Source organism: Solanum verrucosum, unplaced genomic scaffold (assembly GCF_900185275.1).
Source record: "Solanum verrucosum unplaced genomic scaffold, falcon-dt-bn FXZP01000144.1, whole genome shotgun sequence".
Classification (NCBI taxonomy): domain Eukaryota; kingdom Viridiplantae; phylum Streptophyta; class Magnoliopsida; order Solanales; family Solanaceae; genus Solanum; species Solanum verrucosum.
This window is the reverse complement of record NW_026020773.1, coordinates 398709-426367: the sequence shown is the minus strand read 5'-3', so window position 1 is coordinate 426367 and position 27659 is coordinate 398709. Positions and strand designations below refer to the sequence as shown.

The window sequence follows — 27659 nt, the reverse complement described above, 5'->3', positions numbered from 1 at the left end:
ATGCGCGTGGATATATATATATATCTTAAGGGCATTTTCAAATAATTAGAGATTTAGAGTGAATTATATATTGAAATTTCAATTTATGTTTTATACACTATTAATATATAAATTATACTTTATTAGGTAAATTATAAAATTGTTAAAAATACTATATTTGTTGATTTAATTCTTTACACCATCAATTTATAAAGTTAAGAAAAAGATATTTTTAACTTCTTGCAAACTTGATAAAAATACTATATTTGTAGATTAGTTTTCCCCTTCTTAAATTTCCTAACAAATGGTATTCTTTTTTCTCCTCATAGCCACAAATATTATACTCTAATTTATATATATTCTTCCATAAATCTAGCAACACCCAATTATTAATACCCTAATTTTCACCGTAAAAAAATAGAGTGCGATTATTCTACTCATAATTAAATTTTTTGATTTTAAACATTGAATACAAAGAGAATTCCTAAAGAGCATTATCATTCTCGAATATACTTTATCCAACGTAAATTTAAATTAGTTGAACTGCAATATAAATATTGAATATTAGACCTGAAACAAAAAAAAAAATTAAAAAATTTCTAAATTCTTTTATTATTATTAAATTTTCTTACTAATTTTATTTACTCTTTTTTTTTTTTTTAAAAAAAAGTTTTAACTCTTCACCTTTTTCTCTCTCTCACTTTCTTCTTCAGTCTCCACAGTTCAAACATCACTTTCTCTCTATCCACCATTTTCATCAAGCACCTTTTTTCTTCTCACAGATCTGACCCGTTTTACCAGATCGGAGCTCCGATAACCCGACCGGCCATCTCCAATGGAGGCGGCGCTTGAGCTGGCGCGTGCAAAGGATACGAAGGAGAGAATGGCGGGTGTAGAGCATCTTCATCAAGTTCTAGAAGCTTCGAGAAAAACCTTATCGCCTTCCGAAGTTACTTCACTTGTTGATGTCTGCTTGGATCTTCTGAAAGATAACAATTTTAGGGTTACTCAAGGTGCTCTTCAGTCACTTGCTTCAGCTGCTGTTTTATCCGGTGAGCATTTGAAGTTACACTTCAATGCGCTTTTGCCAGCTGTTGTTGAACGATTGGGCGATGCGAAGCAGCCGGTTAGAGATGCAGCTAGGAGGTTGCTGCTTACTTTAATGGAGGTATGCATTTGCATGATCAGAAGATAGGCTGTTTATTAACCGGAATTTGATCCTTTTTTTTGGGTTACTGAATTGATGTTAATTTGCTTATGATGTTGAAATAAAAGAATGTATATGCAATTATGTTGTATTACCGGGATGTTTGAAGTAATTTAGTAGTACTCCAACTGTTTTGACGTGGCACTGAGTTTAAGAAAGTAAAGAATACTTTTGAATCTCGTGGTCTTTAACGTAAAGATATATAGAATGTACTTGAATGCCCCTCAATCTTGTGGTTTAAACATGCCAGGTGGGAACTTAGAATTAAAGAGTTGTCAAAAGAGGAAAGAGACATTCTTTTTTACATGGACTAAAAAGAAAAGTAAGACAACAAATTGAAACGGAGGGAGTAGTAATTAATAAGGGTGGGATCAAATGCTGGTTGTGTTTTAGGCGTAGTTTCTTTTGTGATTTTCTGAGATTTGTGCAGGTTTATAAGTATTATGTAAGGGGATTAAGTGTATGGTATTGAAATACAGGGGTCTATTTTGCAATTGAGTCCTATCACAAATTTGCTTAGAGTAATTTAGTCTTTAATAAATAGGGGTTGGTACAAGTGCTGGCTTGAAATTTATTTTTTATAGTGTTGGAGGAATAAACATGTGGGTGTGGGTGTGGAGTTGTTGAGCTGAAATATGCAAAGAGAAAAGGATAAAGATAACTGATTGTATATCCAAAAACAAGAAAACTAATTGAATGTTCAAAAGGAACACTGCAGTGGTCAAGAGTCAGTATTCGAGCTGCATAAGACAGTCCAATCTCAGTAGCCTCAGGGCCCAGTTGGTCTGTCCCTAGTCCTTGGGACTGCGTGCAGAAAAACAAAAAACAAAAAATTGTATGACTTGATTTCTTTAGTAGTGAGAATTTCATTTTCAGGTGATCTGGGTAAAAGGTCTAGATATATGCTGTGTATTCATATTCCTCTCATGTGCGCACTCATACCGACAGTGATGATAAGAGAGGGAGAGAGAAAACAATGCCAAACTACTGTTAGACACTTCTATAATTTGGAATGTTAATATCATAGTAATAACCAGGTTCGAGACGCACCACCTTTGCTGATCATATGACCAACTCAAAATGATCTTTAGTTCAAACCAAGCCTTTCAAAATTATGGTATATGTTATTGTAATGGAAAAACTAATGGTGTATGTGTTAATACTTTTTTCTTCTTGCAACTAAGATACTTCTCACAGTTTAGTAAATACAGTGTCCTAGTCCTCGAGAACTGTGTGGAAAAAAAGAAATTTGTGTAATTTGTTTTTTTAGTAGTGAAAAATTAATTTCAGATGATTGGGGTAAAAAATGCAAGATATATGTTGTGATTCATATTCCTCACATGCACGGGCAGCTGCGCACTAACACATCATGATGAAGAGAGAGAGAGAGAGAACAGTGCCACAAACTACAGATTACTCATCTATAATTTGGAATTTTACTATCATACGTGATACGTATCACCTTATTGATTGTATAATCAACTCTAAATGATCTGTAATGCTAACCAACTCTAAATAATCTGTAATGCTAACCAACCCTTTCAAAGTTATCGTATATGTCCTCATAATGATAAAACTATTGGTGTTTGTGTAAATACAGTTTTTTTCTTGCAGCTAGAATATTTCTCACTTCGAGAGAATATTTGTTTTTCTAGTTCATTCAATTATTGTTTTTGTTTTAAATTTAACTGTTGAATATACGTAGTAATGAGAAATTCAAACAGTTATTGGATATTTATCACTCATATGTTGATTACATGAGCATCACAAATCATTTAATCTCTCTTTTTCTAATCTTTTTTTGGGTATGATGAGGTAAACAACTAGAAATGATTTGATTGATTGTTATAATCTGTACAGGTTTCTTCACCAACAATTATAGTTGAGAGGGCGGGGTCTTATGCTTGGATGCACAAAAGCTTTAGAGTTCGAGAAGAATTTGCTCGTACTGTTACATCGGCAATTGGTCTTTTTGCATCGACAGAGCTGCCCCTTCAACGGGCTATCCTTCCTTCAGTATGTTAATATGTATTTGGTTTGGAATTTCATTTATTAGCACATATATAGCTAAACCTTACACAGAGTAACCTGTATTTTTCTTTTTGAGAAGATAAAAGGTGTAAGCATACTTTTTCCTTGTTGCTATCATCAGATTTTACAAATGTTGAATGATCCTAATCATGGAGTGAGGGAAGCAGCCTTATCATGTATCGAGGTAGCTAAACTGCTATTTTTTTCCCACAATTTCTTGTGTTTGGTCGAACTGCCTTTCCTAATTAGTCTCCAGTGCCTTGACCAACCAATTATTTGTGTCTTTACAGACTGACTACTCTTCCCATTTTCTTTTGTTTTATAAATATTCTTCCATCTTTCCTCTTTGCAGGTGATGTATTCAGAGGTTGGACCCCAGTTCCGCGATGAGCTTCAGCGCCATCATCTTCCTTCCATGTTGGTATGCCTTTAGCTTTAGATGATTTCATTCTAGCAAATAAATTCTTTTTTGAACATCCCGTGTGATCAATTTTGAGTCATCTTCCAATTTTTACTTGGTCAATAGAATGTGATGTAGTGAACAATAGTTCTGCTCAGTGTTTGTTTTGACTTGTTAACTGACTGCAGCTAAAAGATATTAATGTGAGACTTGAGAAGATTGAGCCCAAAAGTTGCTCTATAGATGGAAACTCAAATAATTATTCAACTGGTGAGGTGAGATCTGCTAGCCTTAGTTCTAAGAAAAGCAGTCCTAAGGCAAAACGTTCAACAAGAGAGGTGTCTCTCTTTGGAGGTATGTACATGCACCATTATGTGAATTAAACTTTTATTTCATGTTAAGCTTATTTTAGCATCCAGTTATTATGGTATTGAGCTAAATGTTTTCAAGATTGCTTTAGTGAGCCTTCATTTTTATTTGTTGCTTACATGTCCTATGTGCGTGTTCTTTTTGTATAAGGGTTTTCACTGAACAGAAGAGGGGGGGGGGGGGTAAACCACCATAGTTGTGCAGCAGGTTTATGAGCATAGAAAAATGCTTGCCCTGTTATGAGATTATTTGTCTACAGAACAGAGGCTGTCTCTCAGAACACCTTATCTAAAAAAAATATTTGTCTATAGACAGAGGCCGTCTCACGTGCACCAAGACCAATTGATGACACATACCCATCTCCGATAAGTGATTCAGACATGGAGTTCTCCTCCCATCCTATCAGTGACTGTCTCTCTCCCCCTTGGTATGATTCAGGCAACCAGATGCTGCAAAATCCTACAGTTATTGAAACATCCAAGTGGATTCAATTAGTGCGGGAAAGGCAATCAAGGCATTTGGAGTTAATGTAAATGGGTTCGAATACAAATCCTTGATATGATGCTTAAGAATGAAGTAGAGGAGACAACTTCGACAAAAAAGCAAAAATTAAGTGGTGGAGAGAAGAAATCAAGAAAGAAAAGGGATGTTGAGGCCAAAAGATTGGTGTGCTTGGTCAATTATGACAGGGGAAGGAGAAAGCCAGGGTAGGAAATACCAATCATTTTCAAGATGAAAGTCATAATAATAGGTTTGTAACACTAGGGTGAGCCACTCAACAGTAGCAAAGTACATGAATATTTAATTGTGCAGAAGAAGAAGAAGTTCAAAATTTTCGTTGTTTTAAAATGATAGGAAATCCCTCTACTTATAGACAACAAAGGGTAGTGTGAAAAAAAAAAAGAAAAAAAAAAGAAAAAGAAAAAAAAAGGGTAGCGTGAACAAATGCTTATTGTGCCTTATCGAAAATGTCACAACTCTTTGGAAAAGTTACAATCCTTCGGAAAGGTCACAACTTTTCATAAAAATCATAACTTTTCATGAAAGTCGCAACTCTTCATATTTCATTCAAAGCTCTAATAAATGACATTGACCTTCAGTCTATATTGTACCACCCCTACACAAAAAAATGATTAACTCAAATCACCAAAGGTAAAGTAAGATTATCAAGAAACGATAATAATGCATGCAACAAATCAAGTATACATAGGATTAAAGGAGAACCTTTCACAATTTCAATATTAAAAAGAAAATTTTCAAGGTATAACTGATATATATTCATCTGATCCCAGCTAACTCACATAGTTTGGTCCAATACTTCATTCTGGTACTAGTTGGTTAAACTTAAGTTTGGTCTGGTATTCCGATCTGGAGATTAGTTGCTCAAGTAAGTTCAAAGGGGGGCTGATATTTATACATATGAAAGATTTGGTGGAGGCTTAATTTGTAAGATGGTGGTGACGGTTATGAAGGTTTTTGAGAGGAGGGGAAGGCTAGTTTTGGAAATAAATAAATTAAAAGGGAATCCTGGTTTGTGGTGACACTACATTGGCGGGCCTAGAGTTCTCTTATATATGTATATAAATATATATATATATATATATAATGTGATATATGGTTGTGAACTACAAAACTAGTTGTGTTTTTAGTTATAACTTGTATTTTCATTTGCAAAAGGAAAAAATGTACGAAAAGAAAAAAATATTTTTCTTTGAATTTTTCCTCGAGTCTTAGCTTTGTTTTGATGTTTTTCTAGTCTAGAAATATTTAGCTTTTATTTATTAAAAAAACAAAGAAGATAAAAAAATCAAAAGATTGGGACCAAAGAGTTTGTCACTGATTATTCTTTCCTATCCGCTTCAAAGCATATTTCATGGATTGGATAGGAATATTCCAATCTTTCTCCCCAAGTCACTTCTTTTTATCCCAAACATACGGGGTTTTAGGATTGTTCTAAGAAGGGATACACATTAGACTAATCTTAGATAAAATTAATAAATAACATTGTAAAAGATTTGGTCAAATCAGAAGTGCTTATAAGTTGTAAATCATAAGTTGTAGGTGACCAACTTATAGCTTATAACTTATTTTGGCTTACAAGCACTTTTGATGTTTACCAAATGCGTAGATAAGTTTAAAAGTGCTTATAAACACATTCCTTGTGTTTTAGATTACTTATGAGTAGATAGGTGGTAGGTTTTGCTTCTCTGACAACTAGTAATTGTAATTCCTTGTTTATGTATATTACCTTCTCAAAACAAAGTGTGTATAAGCTGTTGAATGAGTAGTTATACACATACAAAGGATATTGCTGAATATTGTTGTTGACGTTAAAGAAGTGAAGAGGTTTCAAAGAATAAGCAAGAGAGTGAAATCATGAGGAGAGTTAGATTTTTGTTTTAAACAAAAGGTATTTTAGAGATTACATAGAAACTATTTGGGGTACCATCTTAAAAGATTTGATTAAATCGGAAGTGCTTATAAGTTGTAAAATCGTAAGTTGGGGGTGACCAATTTATGACTTTTAGCTTAGTTTGGCTTATAAGCACTTTTGATGTTTACCAATCGCGTAGATAGTTTTAAAAGTGCTTATATACTGGTTTGCCTCCTTAATTTTTATATTGTCAAGTTTAGGTCTAAATTGTGTATTTTTTTTTTGTGGATAATTTCCAAAAGACCCTTATGTATTGTCTTGGCCCCTTGCCTCTTCTTTCATGCGGATTCGCATTATCAATGTCTCAAGGGGGTAGATTAACGAGTCCGGAGCCAAAAGGGCAACAAAATTTTTCGAAAATTCCCAAAGGGCAACAAAATTATTTATCAAACCAAAAGGGCAACAAATTTAAACATCGTCTAAATCAGGGTTTCCGCCGCAAGACGCGGATACCCATGCGACTTGTAAGGCACTGGCAGCTTTTAGCCTTGTAAGGCTCAGCCACCATGAGCCTTGCAGGGAATCCAGCCTTTTTCAAAAAAAAAAAACTTTTTACTACTCTTTTACTGCTATCAATTCTTTTTGTATTAATTGTTTGCCCAAAATTTCTCACTAATCTATAATTAACAGATGATTTTGAATGTGTGTGATAAAAAACATACTAAATTATTTACATTGACAATTAAAGGAAAGACACCTCTACTACAATCAATGACAGGCTAAAGCGTACTAAAAGGGTAAATGCACCTCTACTACAAAAAAACTCATGCATCCAAATGGGAAACAACACTAGCTTGTTATCATAATTCTTCACTCTTTTTTTACCACTTGGTAATATTGATTTCTTTTTTTTCTTCTTCTTTTGTCTGATATCTAAAAGATAATAGTAGTACTATTAGTTACAATTAAATAAAAGCAAATCTTTCAGATTATATTAATGACAACGTGTTAGTGCTTGGCAAAATTAACTAATCCCAAAAGTCAACAGATATATGAAAAGTTAATCAATATGAAAACATCAGTATAATCTCATATGTGGAGTCTGGGTAGAATCGGAGGTACATAGATTTTACTCTTACTATTAGGAATAGAAAGGTTGACTTTGATAGACACTATACTCAAAAGAAATATTTTCGAAACATGATATATATATATATGACAAGTTCATAACATTCCATTTTTAACTAAACTCAAAATGATTTCAAGCCACTAGCTTTTCTTCCTCAAATTTCCTTTAATTTTCAATGTAAATAATTTAGTATGTTTTTTATCACACATTCAAAATCTCCGTTAATTATAGACTAGTGGAAATTTTGGGTAAACAATAAATACAAAAAGAATTGATAGCAGTAAAAGAGTAGTATTTTTTTTTTGTTTTTTTTTTAGAAAAAGGCTGGATTCCTTGCGCCTTGTAAGGCTCATTGCGGCTGAGCCTTACAAGGCTAAAAGCTATCAGCACCTTACAAGGCGCATGGGTATCCGCGCCTTGCGGCGGAAACCCTGATTTAGACGGTGTTTAAATTTGTTGCCCTTTTGGTTTGATAAATAATTTTGTTGCCCTTTTGGCGCCGGACTCGTAGATTAACACTCATCAACAGTGTACTAGATTGTATTCGCATATGCTGTACCTTCCTATAGGGGGTAGATTAACACTCATCAACTGTATACTGGATTGTATTCCTACATACTTCTCGACCTTATTTCCAATGCCAGGTAAAGTGCAGAGGAGATTAGATCAAATAAGAAGATCTTGCTTATGAGAAGACAACAATCAGAGACCACAAATTTCACTTTGGTGGTCAAATGGCCAAGTGTCATTTTATGAAAGGAGCATATAGGACTGAGTGCAATAGATCATGCATTACATAGTAAGTTTATGATAATGAAATGCCATTGGAAATATAAAATGGAGAATCCTTTTTTTTAATAACCGTGGTGTCTGTGCCAGGCTTGCGCACACCTCGACTAATTCCACGAGATACCTCCCACCAACATGTACTAGGTAACTCTGTCCACCAAGACTAGGACAGATGGGAATAAATCACCTAGTGTTTTCGTCTCTGCTGGAATTTGAACTTGAGACCTCATAGTTCTTAGCCCACTTCATTGACCACTAGGTCACACCCTTGGGTTATAATGTGGAGAATCCTAGGTTGTGAAAGTGGAAATTAGTGAATAATGCCAAGTATGGTGTGAGGAACAACTGGTGCACAAAGCAAAGCAGATCATCTTATGATACATGCCTTTGGAAGGATATTTCCAGATTGTGGGATGAAGAAATTAACTCATAAGTCATGTTTGGGAGTGAAATTCATTAAATTTTGGAAAGACAAGCATCAGGGGACTGTGGCACTAAAAGATGAATATCAGATCTTGTATCACTGGCAAATAATCAAGACTCCTTTGTAGAATAGTGCTGGCAGAACAATTCATCAGCCCTACATTTCTGGAGGAATTTTCAAGACTAGAGATGAATGATCTGATGTAATTGCGTGCTAAGCTTGCATGGCTTACTGGAAACATCAGCTGAAAGATAGGTTGGAATGGGAGGATTTTAAAGATGGGTCATTTACTGTGAAGAAATCATATGCTCATCTCTGTTCAGACTTCAAACAAGGAATTGATAGACAATTGGCCATGGAAACTAATTGAAGAAGTAAACTGCCTACTAAAGTGATTTGCTTTGTCCGGATTACTTCATCCAACACATGCCACATCCAAGACAATCCCAGCAGGAGAAGTATGCAAATAGTGAATAGGTGCTACATGTGCCGGTTGAATTCTGGAAGTGTCCAGACACCTATTTTTGCATTGTATAGTAGCATGTGATATTTGGAGTATGTTCTTCTCTATATTTGGACATAATGTGCATATGAAAACTGGTGTCTAGTGAGTTGGAAAATCCATCAAAAAGGTTTGAGTAATGGTACCTGCTGCAAATTTTTTATTTTATTGGTGCATCTGGAATGAAAGGAATCATAGATGTTCTGTTAGGATCTCAACTATTACTCATGTACTCAAAGAAAAATGTCTACTGTATTAATTTATTTAGCTCAACTAGGCCCCTGTAACTAGTTGTGATCAACTTTTGGATAGTGTTTGCTGCTTAGTTGTAGACTAGATTTTGTATATGAGCAGGTCTCTCTTCCCTGTAATCTTTTGCATGCATCTTCTGGATGCTTTTTAATGAATTTCCTCTTCATTAAAAAAAGAAAGTATTAAACAATTTTTGCTAACAATGGTAATTTGAGCAAAGAAATGGAACAGAAAGAGAGTTAATATGCAGTCAAATAATAGTTCTATGATTACTTGTTAATATGAATTTAGTTTGATCTCTCTTCTTGTGCAGCAGATGGTGATATTACAGAAAAGCCTGTCGACCCAATTAAAGTGTATTCAGAAAAAGAACTTATAAGGGAATTCGAGAATATTGGCTCTACCCTTGTACCAGAAAAAGATTGGTCTGTCCGTATAGCTGCTATGCAGAGAGTTGAAGCACTTGTTATTGGAGGTATTTTACCAACTTTACACCTCCAAATAACCTTTCCCTTCGTGCAACTCCTTGTGGTCTTATAGTGGCATCTTCCTATGTTCTGTCCTTACTAATTAAGACAGTGCAGTTGATAATGCGTGTTATCTTTTATTCTGTTCCATTAGGTGCAGCTGATTATCCTTGTTTTCGTGGACTTCTAAAGCAACTTGGCAACCCTTTGAGCACACAGTTAGCTGATCGGCGATCCAGCATAATCAAACAGGTTTGGTCCCATAATACTGGCTACAGCTCCCGCTTCTCTATTTGGTCATATATTTTGCCTGTGTGCCTGTGGGATACTTTTTTCTGGGAAGTACGTGTCTATTGGATACATTTTCTTTTTATTTCTTGTTTGTTGAACTATGCTGTGCTACCTTTATTAGCCCGACTTTCATTTACCATGATGCACTTGTCTGAAATGTCTTACTTCTTAGGCTTACCTCCTTATGGACCAATCAGAAACAATAAAACCTGTTAGAAGTTGATTTTAAATTCATCTTCCCATATCCTAGTCACTAGTATAGCTGCTAATGGCTTGTTAAAATAAGTAAAAAAAATATCCTGCTAATGTCATATATATCACAGAAATTTTATCATTGCAGTTGCTTCTTTTGTTTTAAGGGGTCATTTGTTGTTATTATGATTAAGATGTCCGAATGTGAATACACATTTGAATTTTAAGATGTCTCTAAATCTGAACACTAAATCTAAACACTGAATGATTAAGACTGTTTGATTTCTTAATATTCGAATGTGTACAATTTATTTGTTTTAAACATAATAAACAAATTCAAATAAAAAATAATTAAATATTATAGGGATATTTTTAGAGACCTTCCTTCACGTTTGGCTTCATAATTCTAACCTCCCTTGTGGTTTACAATATTACCTTACCTCCCCTATTTTAATTTTCTTTTAGCATATTTATATTATTGATAAAAAAGATTATGATCCGACTAATTTGCCCGTTCTTATATAGTCAACAACTACAACAACATATCCAGTGTAATCCAACAACATGCCCACCAAAAGTTTAGAAAGTTCTCTAATCTTATATTTTGTGAATTAAACTTTTGCCTTGCCAAATTAGGTTATAATTAAGGATATTTTAGGGAAAATTAAGAACCACGCCGAAGTTGGGAAATCCGTGCAAATACTTGATTCATAGCCCAAAAGCTTTATTCTTAGTTTAAATTAAAATAATATGGGAGACATCTCAATTGTGTAGAGAGCACTTCCAAGTTGATGTAAATGCAGAGAGCACCTAAACTGAACATTAGGTTTATATCATCCTTTCTTTTTTTTTTTATGACAAGGGCAACCCGCAGCCGCTACCCTTTGGGTGCTAGGTTTATATCATCCTTTTCTCCTTTCAGTTTGAAACAGCAACTCTTTATAGTTAAATTATGATCAAACAAGTCCGAGCATGGCACCTAATTCATTTAAATGAGCACTGTAAAGTCAACGTGGACATATTGAAGTGTCTTTTTACATGTGTTGCTGTATGTTCCCAACACTGATTACTGTCCAGTTCCATCTAGGTTTTCTGTTCTAGGAAGTAATTGCACATCTACAGAAGTCTTGCAGGAATCAAATAAAGTCTCCCTGTTCTTTTCTGTTGCATTTATCAGGTGCTAGGGCTATATCTAGACGTGGAAGAATTTATATTCCTAATGCATATTCTCTACAGTTCTCTATGGATACAAAGAGCAGCAAATCTTCTATGAGATTTGGGAAACCAATATAGTCAAGTGTGATAAATGATCTGCTAAGTAAAGCGGTGTAGACAACTAGACATTGTACGTTGGTTGTTATTTGAGTAGAAAGGTGGAAAAAGAAGAGTAACTGAGAGTATGTGCAAGTTTCTCAAATGGATATCGTCAATATAATTAACAACTGCATGTTCTTACCTTGCAAGGAGAGTGCTTGTTTAGCTGTGTGCTTTTGTGTATTGTTGATGGGTTAGTTTAGACTTCTGTTTTATTCTGGATTTCTATGCATCACCATTTACTAAATGGATTATGTTCCAAGTTCCGACATCCATGAAGACTAATCCACCGTCTTATGTGAATGGTAGGCATGTCATTTACTAAACTTCTTATCAAAAGAGCTGTTGGGAGATTTTGAGGCATGTGCTGAGATGTTCATTCCGGTGAGAAGAAGTGATCTAGTTATCATATGCTTATACTTCTATCATTTTACTAGGGAGAAAGAATTACATTTTCTCTAACATGCGCGAGGCTATGACATCCTCATTGAACTTCAGGTTCTTTTCAAGCTTGTTGTGATAACTGTTCTTGTGATTGCAGAATCTGCTGATAACTGCATAAAGACGGTAATGTTTTATGTGCTGTTTGAATCTGTTTTTCCTTTGCCTGTACTTGCAGTATCTGTCAATCATTTCCTGCTGTTTTTTTATTTCAGATGTTGCGCAACTGCAAAGTTGGTCGGGCACTTCCTCGTATAGCTGATTCTGCAAAGAATGACAAAAATGCAGTACTTCGTGCAAGGTTTGATACTGCCTCTTCTAATTTACAGATCTTAATTTTGATTTAGTTCTACACAGTGCCTGTTTATTCTTCTGATTATTTTTTATGACAGATGCTGTGAATACGCACTTCTGATCCTTGAACATTGGCCTGATGCATCTGAGGTACAACGTTCGGCAGAGCTCTATGAAGACCTTATAAAATGTTGTGTAGCCGATGCAATGGGTGAGGTATGCTTGTTGAACTCTGACTTTCATATTTTTGCATAGTTATTTGCATGTATACCTTGCCATTTGCAACACTCCCCCCCTCCTCTTTCGATTCAAGATCTGTTTTTGGTAATTCATACTACTTGGCTACAACAACAGGTACGATCAACTGCAAGAACTTTGTACAGAATGTTTGCAAGAACCTGGCCAGAACGTTCTAGGCGTTTGCTGTCGTCCTTGGATCCTTCTATCCAAAGGGTACTCTCTTTTGTCTTATAAATTGCTCCCAGCATCCTTCCATAATAGATAATGGGCATCTTTTCTAAAACTCTTTTAGGCTGATGTTGTGGACTAAAGTGGAACCATCTTGCAGATCATAAATGAGGAAGATGGTGGTATTCATAAACGACACACTTCTCCCTCTGTTCGAGAGAGGAGTTCACACTTCTCACTTGCGTCTCAAACTTCTACTTCACATCTACCTGGTTATGGAACATCTGCAATAGTTTCCATGGACAGAAGTGCCAATTTATCTTCAGGAACGTCCCTGTCCTCTGGGCTGCTTTTGCCACAAGCAAAACCTGTGGGAGTGGAACGTAGTCTGGAGAGTGTACTTCATGCCAGCAAACAGAAAGTTTCTGCTATAGAAAACCTGCTCAAAGGTCTAGATGTATCTGAGAGAAGTCGCTCCTCTAGTTTGGATCTAGGTGATTGTTTCCTCTTCCATTATTCTTCTGCATCTTAAAACTTGATGTGTTTAAGTAGTTAAAGATTTGATGAAGAAAAGCTTGATGTGTTTATTTAATTATTGACATCGTGAAAGGTTGTCAGTTTTATGATTCAGATAAAAATATGTTTCAACTACTGCCATAACTTTTGAGTATCATTGAACAGCTTAAAATGTTTTTATATTGTACCCTAGTGCAGGAGTTGACCCGCCCTCGTCCCGTGATCCACCATTCCCTCTTGCTGTTCCTGCATCAACAAGTCTTACTAATGCTTTACTGGTTGATGCACCATCTGCTATGACTAAAGGAAATAATCGCAACGGTGGGTTGGTTTTGTCTGATATCATAACTCAGATCCAGGCCTCAAAGGATTCAGCTAAAGCATCATACCGAAGTAGTGTGGATCATGATTCTTTTTCGGCACTCAACTCCTACACTGCAAGAAGAGCTTCTGAAAAACTACAGGATAGAGGACTTGTTGAAGAGACTGAGCCGAGGGATATTAGGCGGTTTATGAACTCGCATGTTGACAGACAATACTTAGAGACATCGTATAAAGATGCTATTAGGGACTCCCACATTAATCACGTTCCCCATTTTCAACGTCCTCTCTTAAGAAAAAATACAGCAGGAAGAACGTCAGCTAGCAGGAGGAGGAGTTTTGATGACAGTCAACTTCCTCTAGGAGATCTATCTAGTTATGTGGATGGTCCTGCTTCACTAAATGATGCATTAAGTGAGGGTCTCAATTCTACTTCAGATTGGAAAGCCAGGGTTGCTGCATTTAGCTATCTCCGGTCTTTGCTACAGCAGGGCCCTAGAGGTATTCAAGAAATCACTCAGAGTTTTGAGAAGGTTATGAGATTGTTTTTCCAGCATCTTGATGATCCCCATCATAAAGTTGCACAGGCAGCACTTTCAACTCTTGCAGATCTTATTCCTGCTTGCAGAAAGCCATTTGAAAGTTACGTAGAGAGGATCTTGCCACATGTTTTCTCGCGATTAATTGATCCCAAAGAATTGGTGAGGCTGCCCTGCTCAACTACCCTAGAAATAGTTAGCAAGTCATATGGTATAGATTCCCTTTTGCCAGCTTTACTCCGTTCATTAGATGAGCAGCGTTCCCCAAAGGCCAAGCTCGCTGTAATTGAGTTTGCAATTGGCTCATTTAACAAGCATCCTTCAAATTCTGAAGGTGCTGCTAACATTGGCATCCTCAAGTTATGGCTTGCTAAGTTGACACCATTGGTCCATGATAAGAATACCAAACTGAAAGATGCAGCTATCTCGTGCATTATATCAATGTACACACACTTTGACTCTATTGCAGTTCTAAATTTTATTCTTAGCTTATCAGTTGAAGAACAAAATTACTTGAGACGGGCTCTTAAGCAGCGCACGCCTCGTATAGAAGTGGATTTGATGAATTTCGTGCAGAGCAAGAAAGAAAGACTACGATCCAAGTCTTCGTATGACCCATCTGATGTTATTGGAACATCATCTGAAGAGGGATATATTGGCATTTCAAAGAAGAGTAATGTGTTTGGAAGGTACTCTGCTGGTGCAGTTGATACTGATAGCATCAGAAAGTGGAACTCTCTTCAAGACCCAACCTATATGACTAGGTCTATTGGCCAGTTGTCTGATGGTACTCAAGACTTCTATCATGGTGTGGAAACTGGTCCCAACACTGATATTTCTGTTTCAAAAGCCAAGGATTTGAAATTTGGGGCCCTTACCTCAAGCGAGAATGATGGATATTGGACTACATTGGAAAGCAAGGACAAATGCTCAAACATAAAACACACCTCCACTCCTCATCTGGATGTCAATGGGCTAGTTGATTCAGACCATCTACAGATTGCTCTTGATGCTGGAGCTGATAATGGGTCTTCATCTGACATGGAGCTTAATCACCTAAAACTTTCTGCTCTCCAAATAAATCCAACTCTGGAAACTGGACCGAGCATCCCTCAGATTCTTCATTTGGTGAGTTTGTGTGGTTCATCTGTGTCTATCAGGTTGTGCTATATTGTTACATTTCATTTCAATAATGAAGAATCTTGTAGATCATTATTCAAGTGTAATTTTGTATGAATTTGAGCATAAAATCCTTCAGTATTCTTACCCTGCTCTTTCTTCCACTTTTGGGTAGATTTGCAATGGTGATGATGGTAGTCCTGCTGCTAACAAGGGTGATGCACTTCAACAATTGGTCAAAGCTTCTGTTGCTAATGATCGATCCATCTGGAGCAAGGTAGATTGGCATCAAAATCTGTCTGATATTTAGTCAATTAATGTGGATTTTCAGATTCTTAACATAAGGCTCAGGATCATAGTCTGATTTAACTGTTTTTCTGTTAAGTATCCGTTAATTTGTGTCCTTGAGAATTATTTCTTCTAATAAAAGGATATGGATCTCATGAGGTGCCATTTTTGGTTTTGAGCAGTACTTCAATCAGATATTAACTGCTGTGCTTGAGGTGTTAGATGATTCTGAGTCATGGATAAGGGAACTTGCCCTATCTCTGATTCTTGAAATGCTGAAGAATCAGGTTTGTAGGCTGTATTTTCAGTGATCACTTGTGGATGTCCTCTATGATCTTCCCCTTTCTAAAATAAAGAGGAAAGGTTGTTTTCAACACATGTCTTACCTTTTCTTTTTCCATTATCTGTTTGCTTAATCTTGTGTTGTTTCAGAAAAATGCTATGGAGGACTCAGTTGAGATCATAATTGAAAAGCTGCTCCATGTGACCAAGGATGATGTTGCAAAAGTAACTTCCGCTTGGCCGAAAATATTAAGTATGTTGTAACTTTTCATTTCCCTCTTTGCTTAATGTGTTGCAACATCGTTCAGGTTGCAAATGAAGCTGAGAATTGTTTATCTACAATTTTGTCCCAGTACGACCCATTCAGATGCCTAAGTGTAAGTGCTAGAGTGAACCTCTTTCCTTTGATCATGGGTAGTCGTTCTTGCATTGTCTAATATTTTCTGGTATTGCAGGTTATTGTTCCTTTACTTGTCACCGAAGATGAGAAGACTCTTGTAACTTGTATTAACTGTTTGACGAAGGTGATTTGCTGATTAAGTCTGTTTCAATTTGTCCAACTTGCCTAATTTGGTGCTTTCTTGGCTACATTAAGTTTGGACTCTTTATTCCTTTTCTTACATATTTCTATGTTGTGCTTAGAGTTGAAATCATCCGTACACGACTGTTGGTTGGTGTTAAATTAGGTCTTAGGCCTAACTCACACCCCAAAAGCTAGCTCAAAGGGAGGAGGATTGCCTAAGCCTTATAAGGAGTCCACCCATCTCATTAACCACCGATGTGGGACTTTTGTCATTCTTTAACACCCCACCTCACGCCTAGTGCTTAGCATCTGGTGCGTGGGCAATTTTGATTTTGGGGGCCCCAACATCGGGTGAGACGGGCCCTGCTCTGATACCATGTTAAATTAGGTCTTAAGCCTGACTCACACCCCAAAAGCTAGCTCAAAGGGAGGAGGATTGCCTAAGCCTTATAAGGAGTCCACCCATCTCATTAACCACCGATGTGGGACTTTTGTCATTCTTTAACAGTTGGCAAGGGTTATGTTTTGTTGCCTGCATACTATCTTGTTGATATCCAGTCAAAGGAGGGAATTTTTCAGCTTTGTTTTTTCTTTGCATTGCATAAGCCATTTCCCCATCAGTTATGAATATGTCCTTGTTCTCGAAGCAAGGTAGATGTTATTGAAGTTGTCATGTTGATATGCAACTATTAGTTCTAGGCACACATGACAACTCATGCGGTATCATTGTAATTTTACAATATTTCTTTACTAGCATGTAGTGAAATTATTGGTGTACAGAGTTGTCAGCGTCGAGGTATAGTTACACCTTGGGGTCTTATTTTATCATAGAAGAAGCTATGTCATTCACTAATATATCCAAGCTTGGAATGCTATTATTGAATTGGTTTCTGATGTGGACTTGTTATCTCTTTGTTCAGCTTGTTGGAAGGCTCTCTCAGGAGGAATTGATGTCTCAGCTTCCTTCATTCTTGCCTTCCCTGTTTGATGCTTTTGGAAACCAGAGTGCTGATGTCCGCAAGGTGAATATCACTATTTTCCTGTTCTTTCAGCTGTTGCGTTTTGTTAGAAAACCCTAAAGGAGTAGCAGAACTAAAGATATTCAGTAATTGTTCATCTGCTTCACATCTAAGTTTGAAAGGGAAGTAGGAAATGATATGTAGCTTCTGTAGTATGCTTAGATGTGCATATCTTGCTGTTTTGTTTACATTTTGTGGAGATAACTAGATAGCCTGAAGGGTTACTCCTCTACCTGCCAGTTTTCCCTTAGTGTATGATAGGTTGCAGGTTGGTGTTCGGTAAAGAAAAGCAAAAGCTATTTGTTCGATTGTTGTCCTGCATATGTGGACTAGAATGAAGTGTTCCTCACGAAGTACTTTAACAATGCTTCTCTTCTGAAATTCATTTTTGTTTTATTTGTATGAAGTGACAAAAATGTTAGCCAACAAACTATTGAGTCATGTTTCCTTACTTGATTCTCTTTTCTGTTTCCTGTTTATGGACTTAAAATGTGGTCACTGTATACTCGCGCAAATGTTCTACGAGTCTCTAGGCTGGATATTATAGTGGTTCATATGTATTTTCATGTTTATATTTTTAAATCTCTTTAGCTGTATCTTGATATGCATAATTTTTCTTGGCTGGCAGACTGTTGTATTCTGTTTGGTTGACATATACATCATGCTGGGCAAAGCATTTATGCCATACTTGGAAGGGCTGAACAGCACACAGTTACGATTGGTCACCATTTATGCAAATCGAATATCACAGGCCAGAACAGGTACTCCGGTAGATGCAAGCCATAGTTAGGTTTTTTTTTTTTTTTTCCGGTATTCATTGTAGGTATAGATGTGTGTATTTGTGATTTAATATTTGATGCCTTTTGTATATCTGTGTGAATGTGTATTTCTTTTTTGGTTGGTGAGGTTGTATTCTTCTTTTTTCTTTTCTGCTAATTGGTTGGTAGTTTTGGAGTGAGAACAATTGTGATATTGTACACAGTGAACTTTGAGCTCATAGTGAAATCTACAGTTTTTGGACTATTGTTTATATCATTTTAACAGGAAACAATACAATTTTGCACCTTTTATTTAGTTTGTTATTACTTGAGATCATTCATGTTATATTACATTATATTTGTGATGGCATGAATAGGCTATGTTGAGCATAGTACATCAATAGCCATCTCTACTAAATAAATTTCACTCAAATTGAGACGAAGCGTTTGAATACATGATGAAGTGTTCCTATTAGACACTTAGGATTGATATTTTGAGCGGAGTTTCAAGACAATAAAGAAGTTGTGCTTCTTTCCTGTACTCCAACTCCAACTCAGTAGAGCTCATTCCAGATAAGCGAGTGAATTTCAAGCTGGAACTTGGATTGCTGACTAATATAATATCCTATCAAAGAAGATGAACTTCCAAAATGAAAAAGTAAACTACCTTAGTAAGCTAGCTTTGGTTGCAAAGCAAGCCAGGCATTATGCTAGGATGTGGATCGATCATGACAAGAATGAACTTCTCTGTAATGTAATGTAAATGTAATAGAAAAGGCAGAGTCTAGTTCCCCTCCCTTCTTGACTAGACGAAGGAGTTACGAATGGAAAATATTCTAGGTGTATTATGTATTCATCATTTTGTACCAGTGCAGTTATTCAAATCTCTGGTGTGTGGTGTAGTGGTCAATAAAATGGGAATTGCTTTGGGAGACTGGTGTTATAATTTTAATTGATAAAACAATTAAGATTGTAATCTAATGGTCAATGAAGTGCGTAAACCTTGTTAAGTTAGGGTTCAATTTTTGCATATGTTTTGGTGAGTGTAGTTACTCAGTACATGTACACGTGAGGAAACATGTGTACTTGAAAATTTGACATAAAAAAATTATTTTGGTTCTGTTTTCATCCAAACCGTGAACACCCCTAATTGAGGCTATAAATCCAAGAGTTTTGAGTCTGTATGTGTGTTTTGAACGTCAACATTTCACATATCTAGAACGACTTCTTTGGACTAAAATTCAGATATATATGTATACAATTTATTCATATACGATATTTATACCAAATTATATGAATTTAGCAGGTAGTTTATTGCTAAATTGAGGTGAGAACATGTCAACCAACCTTGCTCAAGTGATAAAAGTATATTATAGAAGATATGTCACAATTATTAATTTGACGTAAATATTGAATGTGAGTAAGTTTTCCTCGATACATACTTAAGGTTCAAGATGAGAGCAACTCTTTTGGATATTTGTAAATTTGACGTGCTTAATTCAATTGGACCTGAATAGCTAGCTCAAAGGAAGGAAGATTTCATGTTCTATTACATTCATGGGGTTCTTCTCATCCTTCTTTCACGGACTACTTTGCTATTGGTCACCCGAGAATATTTAGACTAAAAGATGGTTTTCGCTGATTCACACTAAATTCCACATGCCTCAAGCTAATAACACAAGTTTTCCTTTTTAGGTTTAATAGTAATCACAAAATAAGAATGATGTGAAATAAAATCAATAGGGAGAAGAGAGAATCCGAACAGGGAAAAGGGGTGATGAGCAAAATGGCAGCCAAGAAAAACCGTGCCCCAAAAAATATGATGTAGGTAATTTATCCTAACATAAATAGTAATAGTTACTTCCACAACTTGAATCGATACTTATATGCCACACAAAGATAACTTATTATAAATGTAGACAAAATGATCATACTAACATAATTAAAATTGAGCTCATGTGTCTGAGAATACAATTGTATTCACTATTTAATCATTTTGTCTCATTGCAACATAAATACTAACTCTTATCCATCTCCTTTTGATTATAGTTACTCCCTCGTCTTATATTATTTGATTCATGTTAACTTATGATATTTTCTTACATCAGTAATTCGATAACTTCTCTTTTGATCCGAGGGACTATAGCAACAATCTCTCCAAGCCAAACCCCCTACCACAACATGAGGTGAAAGCTTTAAGGAAAAGGTTTACGTATATCTTATCTTCTTCAAACCCTACTTATAAAATTAAACCAAAGTATATTCTTGTTACAAACAAATTCAATTTCTAAAACTTTCCAAACAAAATCTCAATATTATTTTGGGAAAAATCCAAACAAATATAAATATAAATAGCTAGATTAGGATATAACTTGAATTACAAGACTTGCAAATTGTGAGAGTGATGTGTGTTATGTTGTTTGATAGTGATAATAATTTTAATATTAATATTTATCCATATTCCCAACACAAAATGATGAAATGTATAAATAAATATAAATAAATTGTCACTTGGGTCTACAAAAATATAAACACCCATGTGCTACACTGCCACTTCAAATTTTCTTGGGGCAAATACTCCCCCCCTTGCATTAACATGCAAAATGGAAAATGGGACCCTATTAATAAATTGAACTTCTTTACACATACAATAGACAAAAAATATTATAGTGTGGTCAAATCTATCACTATTAGAGTATTAATCATTGAATTCAAAATTTATAAATTATATATTTAAATCAAATTTATGTAGCTTACTTTAATTATAGGTATAATTAGTAAATTAATGAAGTATTTAAGAATTATTTCATATTAAGTGAATTTTTGGGGTTATTTCATTGTTCAAAATAAATGAATTGTTCAAAAATTTAAGATGGATATTCGATTTTTTTTCATATTTGTCCTTTTCTTTAATGAAGTTTGATATTTTTTTAGAAAATAAATTATACTACTTACAAAGTTATATTTTAATTTTACGAAGAATATTAGTAAAAATATGATTTAAATTATATTTTTGAATTTTTTTTAAATAAGCATGCATTACCTCATAAGTTCAGTTAATATGGAAGAGATGAATTCATTTTTATCTAGCATTTTGCCAAAAAGAATTTAAACAAAGAAATAAATATCATTCGTGCACTCCATCAAATAAGGTCAATTTCGTTGTCAGGTGCATGTATTTAGAGATAGTAAAATTCAGTCGTCAATTTGATGTTTTATCTTTATTTTTTATTCAGTGTCCAAATTCGCACCGACTAATTTCATAGAATGAAAAAATATTTTATCACTTTATCACAATCTTTATTAATTATATATTTGACATCTATATATGTATTAATAATGTATATATTCAGATATAGCATTTTTTTTAATTCTTTAATTTTTTTTCCCAACGTTCTATATTTGATTTGAGGCCTAATTAATTGGAATTGATGAATATAGAAGTTAAGCTTTAGTATAAATATTTTAATTTTTTTTACCTAAATACACAATATATTTTATCATATTCTCTAACATTCACTATCATTTGAAAAAAATTACAAAAATTTCTACTCTCTCTTATTCTCGGATACATCACTTTATGCGATGTATCGATTGAATATATCACTTTACGTGATGTATCGAGACACTGAGGGATGTATCTAAAATTGGGACATTAAATGATGTATCCGAAACTGAGACACGATGTATCGGAACATTGAGGGATGTATCTCAAATCAGGACGCTATCGTATCATTTTTGGGATGTATTTGAATTCCACCAAATTTAAGGAATTTTTGTTATTTAAAAAAAATAGAAATAAAATATAATTAGCTCTTAATACTATTAAAATTTCCTAAATATTTACAAGCTCAATCATAATCTTTGACGGTAACCCTATTTGTAATGTCTCTGTTCTTGTACAGGACCGCATTCCTAATTTGACTTTTTGTATAGCAAAAATAAAAGTATTATTCCTTCCATTCACTTTTAATAGTATGATTTTTTTTTAAAGTAAAATAATAATAATTTTAATTAATATTTTATGATATATTTTTTTATCTTGTTGATATGTAAAAACTGTAATTTATAGTACTTTTCGTATAGTTTTTAAATATCTAAATTTTTTGTTTAAAATATCGAATTAATATAATCTAATTTCACTTTGAAAATTAGTCAAATTAACCTTCAAAAAGTGTAACATGACAATTAAAAGTGGACGAAAGAAGTATATGAATTTCACGCTGCCCTAAGTCAATTTATAGAAAAGCAATTTTAATGTGAGATTATGTTTTATTAAATATAAGTAGTGTAGTGTATGTGTATGCAAATCTATTTCAATTTCAAAGATAAAAAAATTATTTTCGATAGACCTATGATTCAAGATAAAATAGTTCAAAGCAATCTAGATTATTTTTTTTTACAAGAAATAACAAATAATAACAAAAACAATACGATAATTCTAAGGACAACAAATAGTAACAAAATTCTAATATTTGAATGTGTACCTTTCCCATATCATTATAATATAACTAGAGTAAATTGACTAAATGACAATTTAAAGATTACTTACTACTAGTTCTAATTATTAATAATATTAAGCACCATGTACAAATTACAATCATTAGATCTATTTTTTAAGAGATTGAACTAATTAACTAAGAGTTTCTTTTGATTTAAAATAATAAGAATACGTAGGAATATATCCTTAACAATGTCCTAATTGACACTAATTTTCACTTAGACATCTTAACTAAGCTTAGTTTATTTTAGACGCCTCATGTTATGTCCTGTTGAGTCAATTTGACACTTTCTGCTGAGATGGTATAGTAAGTGTGATACACTCACTGGACGCGCGTGAGAGCCTCATTTATCAAATTTTAATTTTTTTTCTTCTTCTTCCCCATTTGGCTACCATTTTTCAAGCTTTAACTCTTTCCATGGTGAAATAAATTTGAGGATGCCACAAACAAAAAATGAATTCTAGCGCCCATAAATTTTAAGCTTAAATACTTTTAATTATTTTTTTGTCCTTCTTCCTCCTTAAAATAATTTGAGAAAAATCAACATAAATTTTAAGAAGAAAAAAACACACTCAAAAATGGCAAGAAATCATATTTTCAATCATCAAATCCTACATTCACAACAAACAATTTTAGCGTTTCAATCCATTTGTATGCCTTGTCACATCATAATCACGGAAAAAGTCCAAATCAAATAGATAAGCTATATAATTTTTAGTAGAAAGATTGAGACTCCATATTTATGTACTAAAGCAACAATTTTTTACTTCATTGACCAAGAAATCCAGCAAAAAAGGAAAAAAAGAAAACCTCCAAAAAAGGTCAAGTAAATGCATTACCACATTCACCAAATCAAGCATTCAAATATCAATCTATCAGGAAAAAAGACGTTCTTATCTCACAATATTCACAAAGTGACAAAAAAAGCTTTGGGTGGAGAAGAAAATCTGGGTGAGAGAGAGGGTTTGGGGTTTGAGGTGGGGCTGGGGTAGTGGAGAAGACAATTTGGGGTGGAGGTGTGCGTATCCTTTTCTTTTTATTAAAAGTGGTTATTTTTTTTAATTATTTAGTTAAAGAAATGCCACATGTCAATGAGTCATTGGTAGTTTTTTTTCTACTCAAAATTCATCATTTAATAATTATTTTTTCTATATATGCCACATGTCTTTATTTAATTCGTCACTTTGATACGTCATCAGCGAGGGTGTTACACACACCTTACAAATTTGACAGATTGTCGAAAAAGTGTCAAAATGACACAGTTGGACATGACATGAGAATCCTAAAATGAACAAAGCCTAGTTAAAGTGTCTAAGTGAAAATTAATGCCAACTTTAGGTGGCCACCGGTGATTAGGCCATTTATTTATTGATAGTTATACTGTTATATACAGTATTGCTCCAATCATTGATAACATAAAGATGGATATGGGGTTATTATTATTTTAGTACTCCAAAACAAATATATATTGAATAATACTTTAGATATATTTATAGATAAATAGATACCAATAATCTTGTCTCCTTAAGGCCCTACAAAAGGAATTTCAAACAAATTTTTGTATATGATATAAAGCAAACGATTTAGATATGCACCTTATCATGTATACATAAAACACTTCTGACCTAACTATAAATGGCATAAAAAAGTCATACGTGAATCAAAAACTTTTAACGGTTTAATAATTAGGAAAATCACCTAATGGAGTAAACATATGTTATGTATTTATTAATATAATGGAAGTTTTAAAAAAAATTAGTTTGAGTTTTATTTAATTTGTTTTGTATTTATTTGCTTGAAATTATATTGATTTGCTTTATATCAATATTTTTGGTTGCTCTGTATTTGTTGTATTTGTCTGGGGAAGGTAGAGTGCACATATATCTTATTACTATCCTATGACGATAGAGAGACTATTTTCAAGAGACTCTCGACTCTAGTGTGTAATAAACAAGTAATAGAAGAAGAAAGTATAACAGTAAAATAAGAAAAACAATGTACAGTCGATAAAAGAATCAATAACAACAATAAAAATAGTATAGTAATCGAAATTGAATAAACAACATAAGACGGTAGACACCAAAAACAAGAACTACAAGTATACGACTAGTACTACGATAGGTAATTACAAGCCTAAACCCTTGCAGGTAAGACAACACACTATTCCTACTAACCTTCTACCCTAATACGAGATCTCCACTCCATCCTATCTAGAGTCATGTCCTCGATAATATGAAGTTGCGGCATGTCCCATCTAATTACCTCTCGCCAATACTTTTTCAGCCTACCTCTACCCTTTGCGGTACCTCTACACAACCTCTCACGCCTCTTCACTGGGGCGTCTACACACCTCTTCTTTGCAAGTCCAATTCATCGAAGTCTTGCTTTCCTCATCTTATCTGTTGCCGAAGTAACTTTTACCTATTTTAAATTTATACATTATACAAATGTCACTAAAAATAAAATGTTACTAACTAAAAAATTTCACTTTAGAGATTTGGACATTTGAAACTTCTAATTAAAGTAGTGTGATGTTTAAATTAATTTAATCACATCTTAACTAATTCTACTAAATGTCATTTTCACCTGCAACAATCAACATGTTGTCATAACCACAATTACTAAAGGTATGTATTGTGATATTCAATCTCCAACTTTTAAAATATAACAAATTAAATGTCGTGATCTTTTAAAAGGTCTAAATTATCAAATTTAAATTTGACAATTGTCTCTTGATAAGGATATGTATTATTAGGAGAAATGTGTTGACGGGCGATGACAGGAAAAAGATATTTTTTAGCATCAAAAATCATTTTCGTCCCTTTGCTTATACTCTGTCTCAGAATAAATATTATCTTAATAAAAATTATATTCATTAAAAAATTAACAAATATAATATAATTTATTTAAATTAATTATATTTAAGAAATATCTCTTAAAAGTTAAATACTATTCAAGAGAGAATATAAGAGTACAATTAAAAAAAAATTACTTTATTAATTATCTTGAATTTCTAAGATAATTTAATTTTAAAATATAATTTTTATTTAAACAACATCTATTTTGAAACGGAAGAATAATAGTATGATAATAGTAATCCCAGCAAAGAGACATTAAAGACAAGAAGGTGACCAACAAGGATTGTGATGGAGTAGTAAATATATTTTTATTCTTAATTAAGAGGTTTTGAGTTTGAGTCCCCTTAGATATAGAGTTGCCATTATTAAAAATTGTGTGTTATCTCCAAATGTAAGACTTTTCGACGCGCATTCAAATTTAGTCGAACATCGATATTGGACACTGCTATAGGCCCTATCTACTCATTGACAGTCACTTTGCTCCTGATTTTCAATCATTCATCATTGATCAGCTCACTCTCCATTTTTAGAAATATTTTAAGATGCGTTTTTTCCATTTCATTTTATCTGAGTTAGTATTTTGACATAGAATTTAAGGAATAACAAAAGAAATATTTTGAAATTCATGATCGAAAGTAATAGATGTTTGAGTGACTATAAATTTGAACATTTTAAAGTAATATTGTTAGAGTACTTAATATAGAAATATGCCAATTTTTTGAGATCGATTAAAATAAAAAGTAAGTCATGAAAACTGGGAGTAGGAAAATATTTTTTTTTTTACTATATTGACAAGAAGAACGGTAAATTATAATCAACGTCATATAATTTTAATTATTTGAAATTTAAATTTTGGAACGTCCATCTCACTGGATACGTAGGTATCAAAATTTTATCGATCTTTAGATAAAATTTTAGGGAAATTTTTTAAAAGAGCAATATTTTAGCTTTTAGTGGAACTTCTTAGCAATAGTTTCATTATTTATTGAAAATGTCATTATTTTAGTTTGTTAAGGGATTAGTTATGTATTTATTTTATTTTGATTAATTTGAAAGAATACAAATAATTAATAACAGAACAGAGAAAATCATGGAACAAAAAAATCAAAAGAGGTAAAAAAGATTTTAAATACAAATCAGTTACGTTTTGAAAAAAGCATAAATAGCCATCTTTTCGTCGAGCGTTTTTTTGCTTTCTTCTTAAGAACATAAAAAAATAATTAAAATAAGATGAATTAAAATTGCTAATTTTCCCAAGATTTTATAAGATGAGTTCAATGCATCTCCAAACTTTTAAGGTTTGTTAAAACAAAAAAAATAGAGGCTATTTTATCGTAATTTTAGCCCATGCCACAAAAATAGAGATATTTTCTTTGAAGAGCCATATAGAATATTTTATGTATCTCATAAAATTTTAGATATTTATAAAGAGATATTTATAAAGAGATTAAGCTATCACATTTCGAATATTTCATAAAATCTTAGATATTTATAAAGAGATCAAAATATTACATTTCAAATATCTGATAAAATATTGAGTATATGTAACAAGATCAAGATATCGCATCTCGAATATTTCATAAAATTCTCGGTACTCCAAAGAAAAACTAAGACAACATAAATATTGTTGTTCTCAGAGCATACGTAGCCTATAAATTTTGACAATCGAATATATAGGTCCATGTCATCTTAAATTCGAGAAACACGCTATTAACAACATGAAAAATATTTAGAAAAAAATAGTAACAAAGAAACAAAACAAACTATAACCAAAAAAAAATAATTGTAATTACAAATTTACATTAATAAATCTTTTAATCTAACCTAATTTAATTTAAAAAATCAACATACTTGACTTGTAATAAATAAAAATATCAAGACCAGAACAAATAGGAAGAATTATCGAGTTTTTGGCCAAAATCATCCTTAAACTATACCCCAAATTTAAGCTACATCCTTAAAGTATCATTCTTAGTCGAAAACATCCTTCAAGTATATAAAAGTGAACAATTTTCATCCTTCTACTTGAATTTTATCAAAAAACTAACACATCCCACAAAAATCAAGTCAT

The 27659-nt window shown here is 33.5% G+C and overlaps 1 protein-coding gene across 1 annotated transcript; it reads left to right on the top strand.

The window, feature by feature from the left end:
• The first annotated feature begins 726 nt into the window (after positions 1–726).
• On the top strand, positions 727–18500 carry LOC125812837 (CLIP-associated protein-like). Its single transcript, XM_049492292.1, has 21 exons — positions 727–1147; positions 3047–3202; positions 3339–3401; positions 3570–3638; positions 3806–3971; positions 9770–9931; positions 10078–10175; positions 12030–12104; positions 12219–12287; positions 12377–12462; positions 12554–12671; positions 12810–12908; positions 13024–13357; positions 13578–15367; positions 15534–15635; positions 15829–15933; positions 16079–16153; positions 16237–16305; positions 16384–16452; positions 17372–17473; positions 18099–18500. Exons 1-21 carry the CDS (start codon positions 815–817, stop codon positions 18258–18260), a joined length of 4302 nt encoding a protein of 1433 aa, XP_049348249.1. The 5' UTR covers positions 727–814; the 3' UTR covers positions 18261–18500.
• The last annotated feature ends 9159 nt before the right edge of the window (positions 18501–27659 follow it).

Coding starts and splice junctions, on each gene's coding strand:
- LOC125812837 (XM_049492292.1), top strand. CDS start 815: ATGGAGGCGGCGCTTGAGCTGGCGCGTGCAAAGGATACGAAGGAGAGA. Junction 3,972..9,769: donor AGAGGTGTCTCTCTTTGGAG/GTATGTACATGC, acceptor CTTCTTGTGCAG/CAGATGGTGATATTACAGAA. Junction 12,288..12,376: donor CTGATAACTGCATAAAGACG/GTAATGTTTTAT, acceptor TTTTTATTTCAG/ATGTTGCGCAACTGCAAAGT.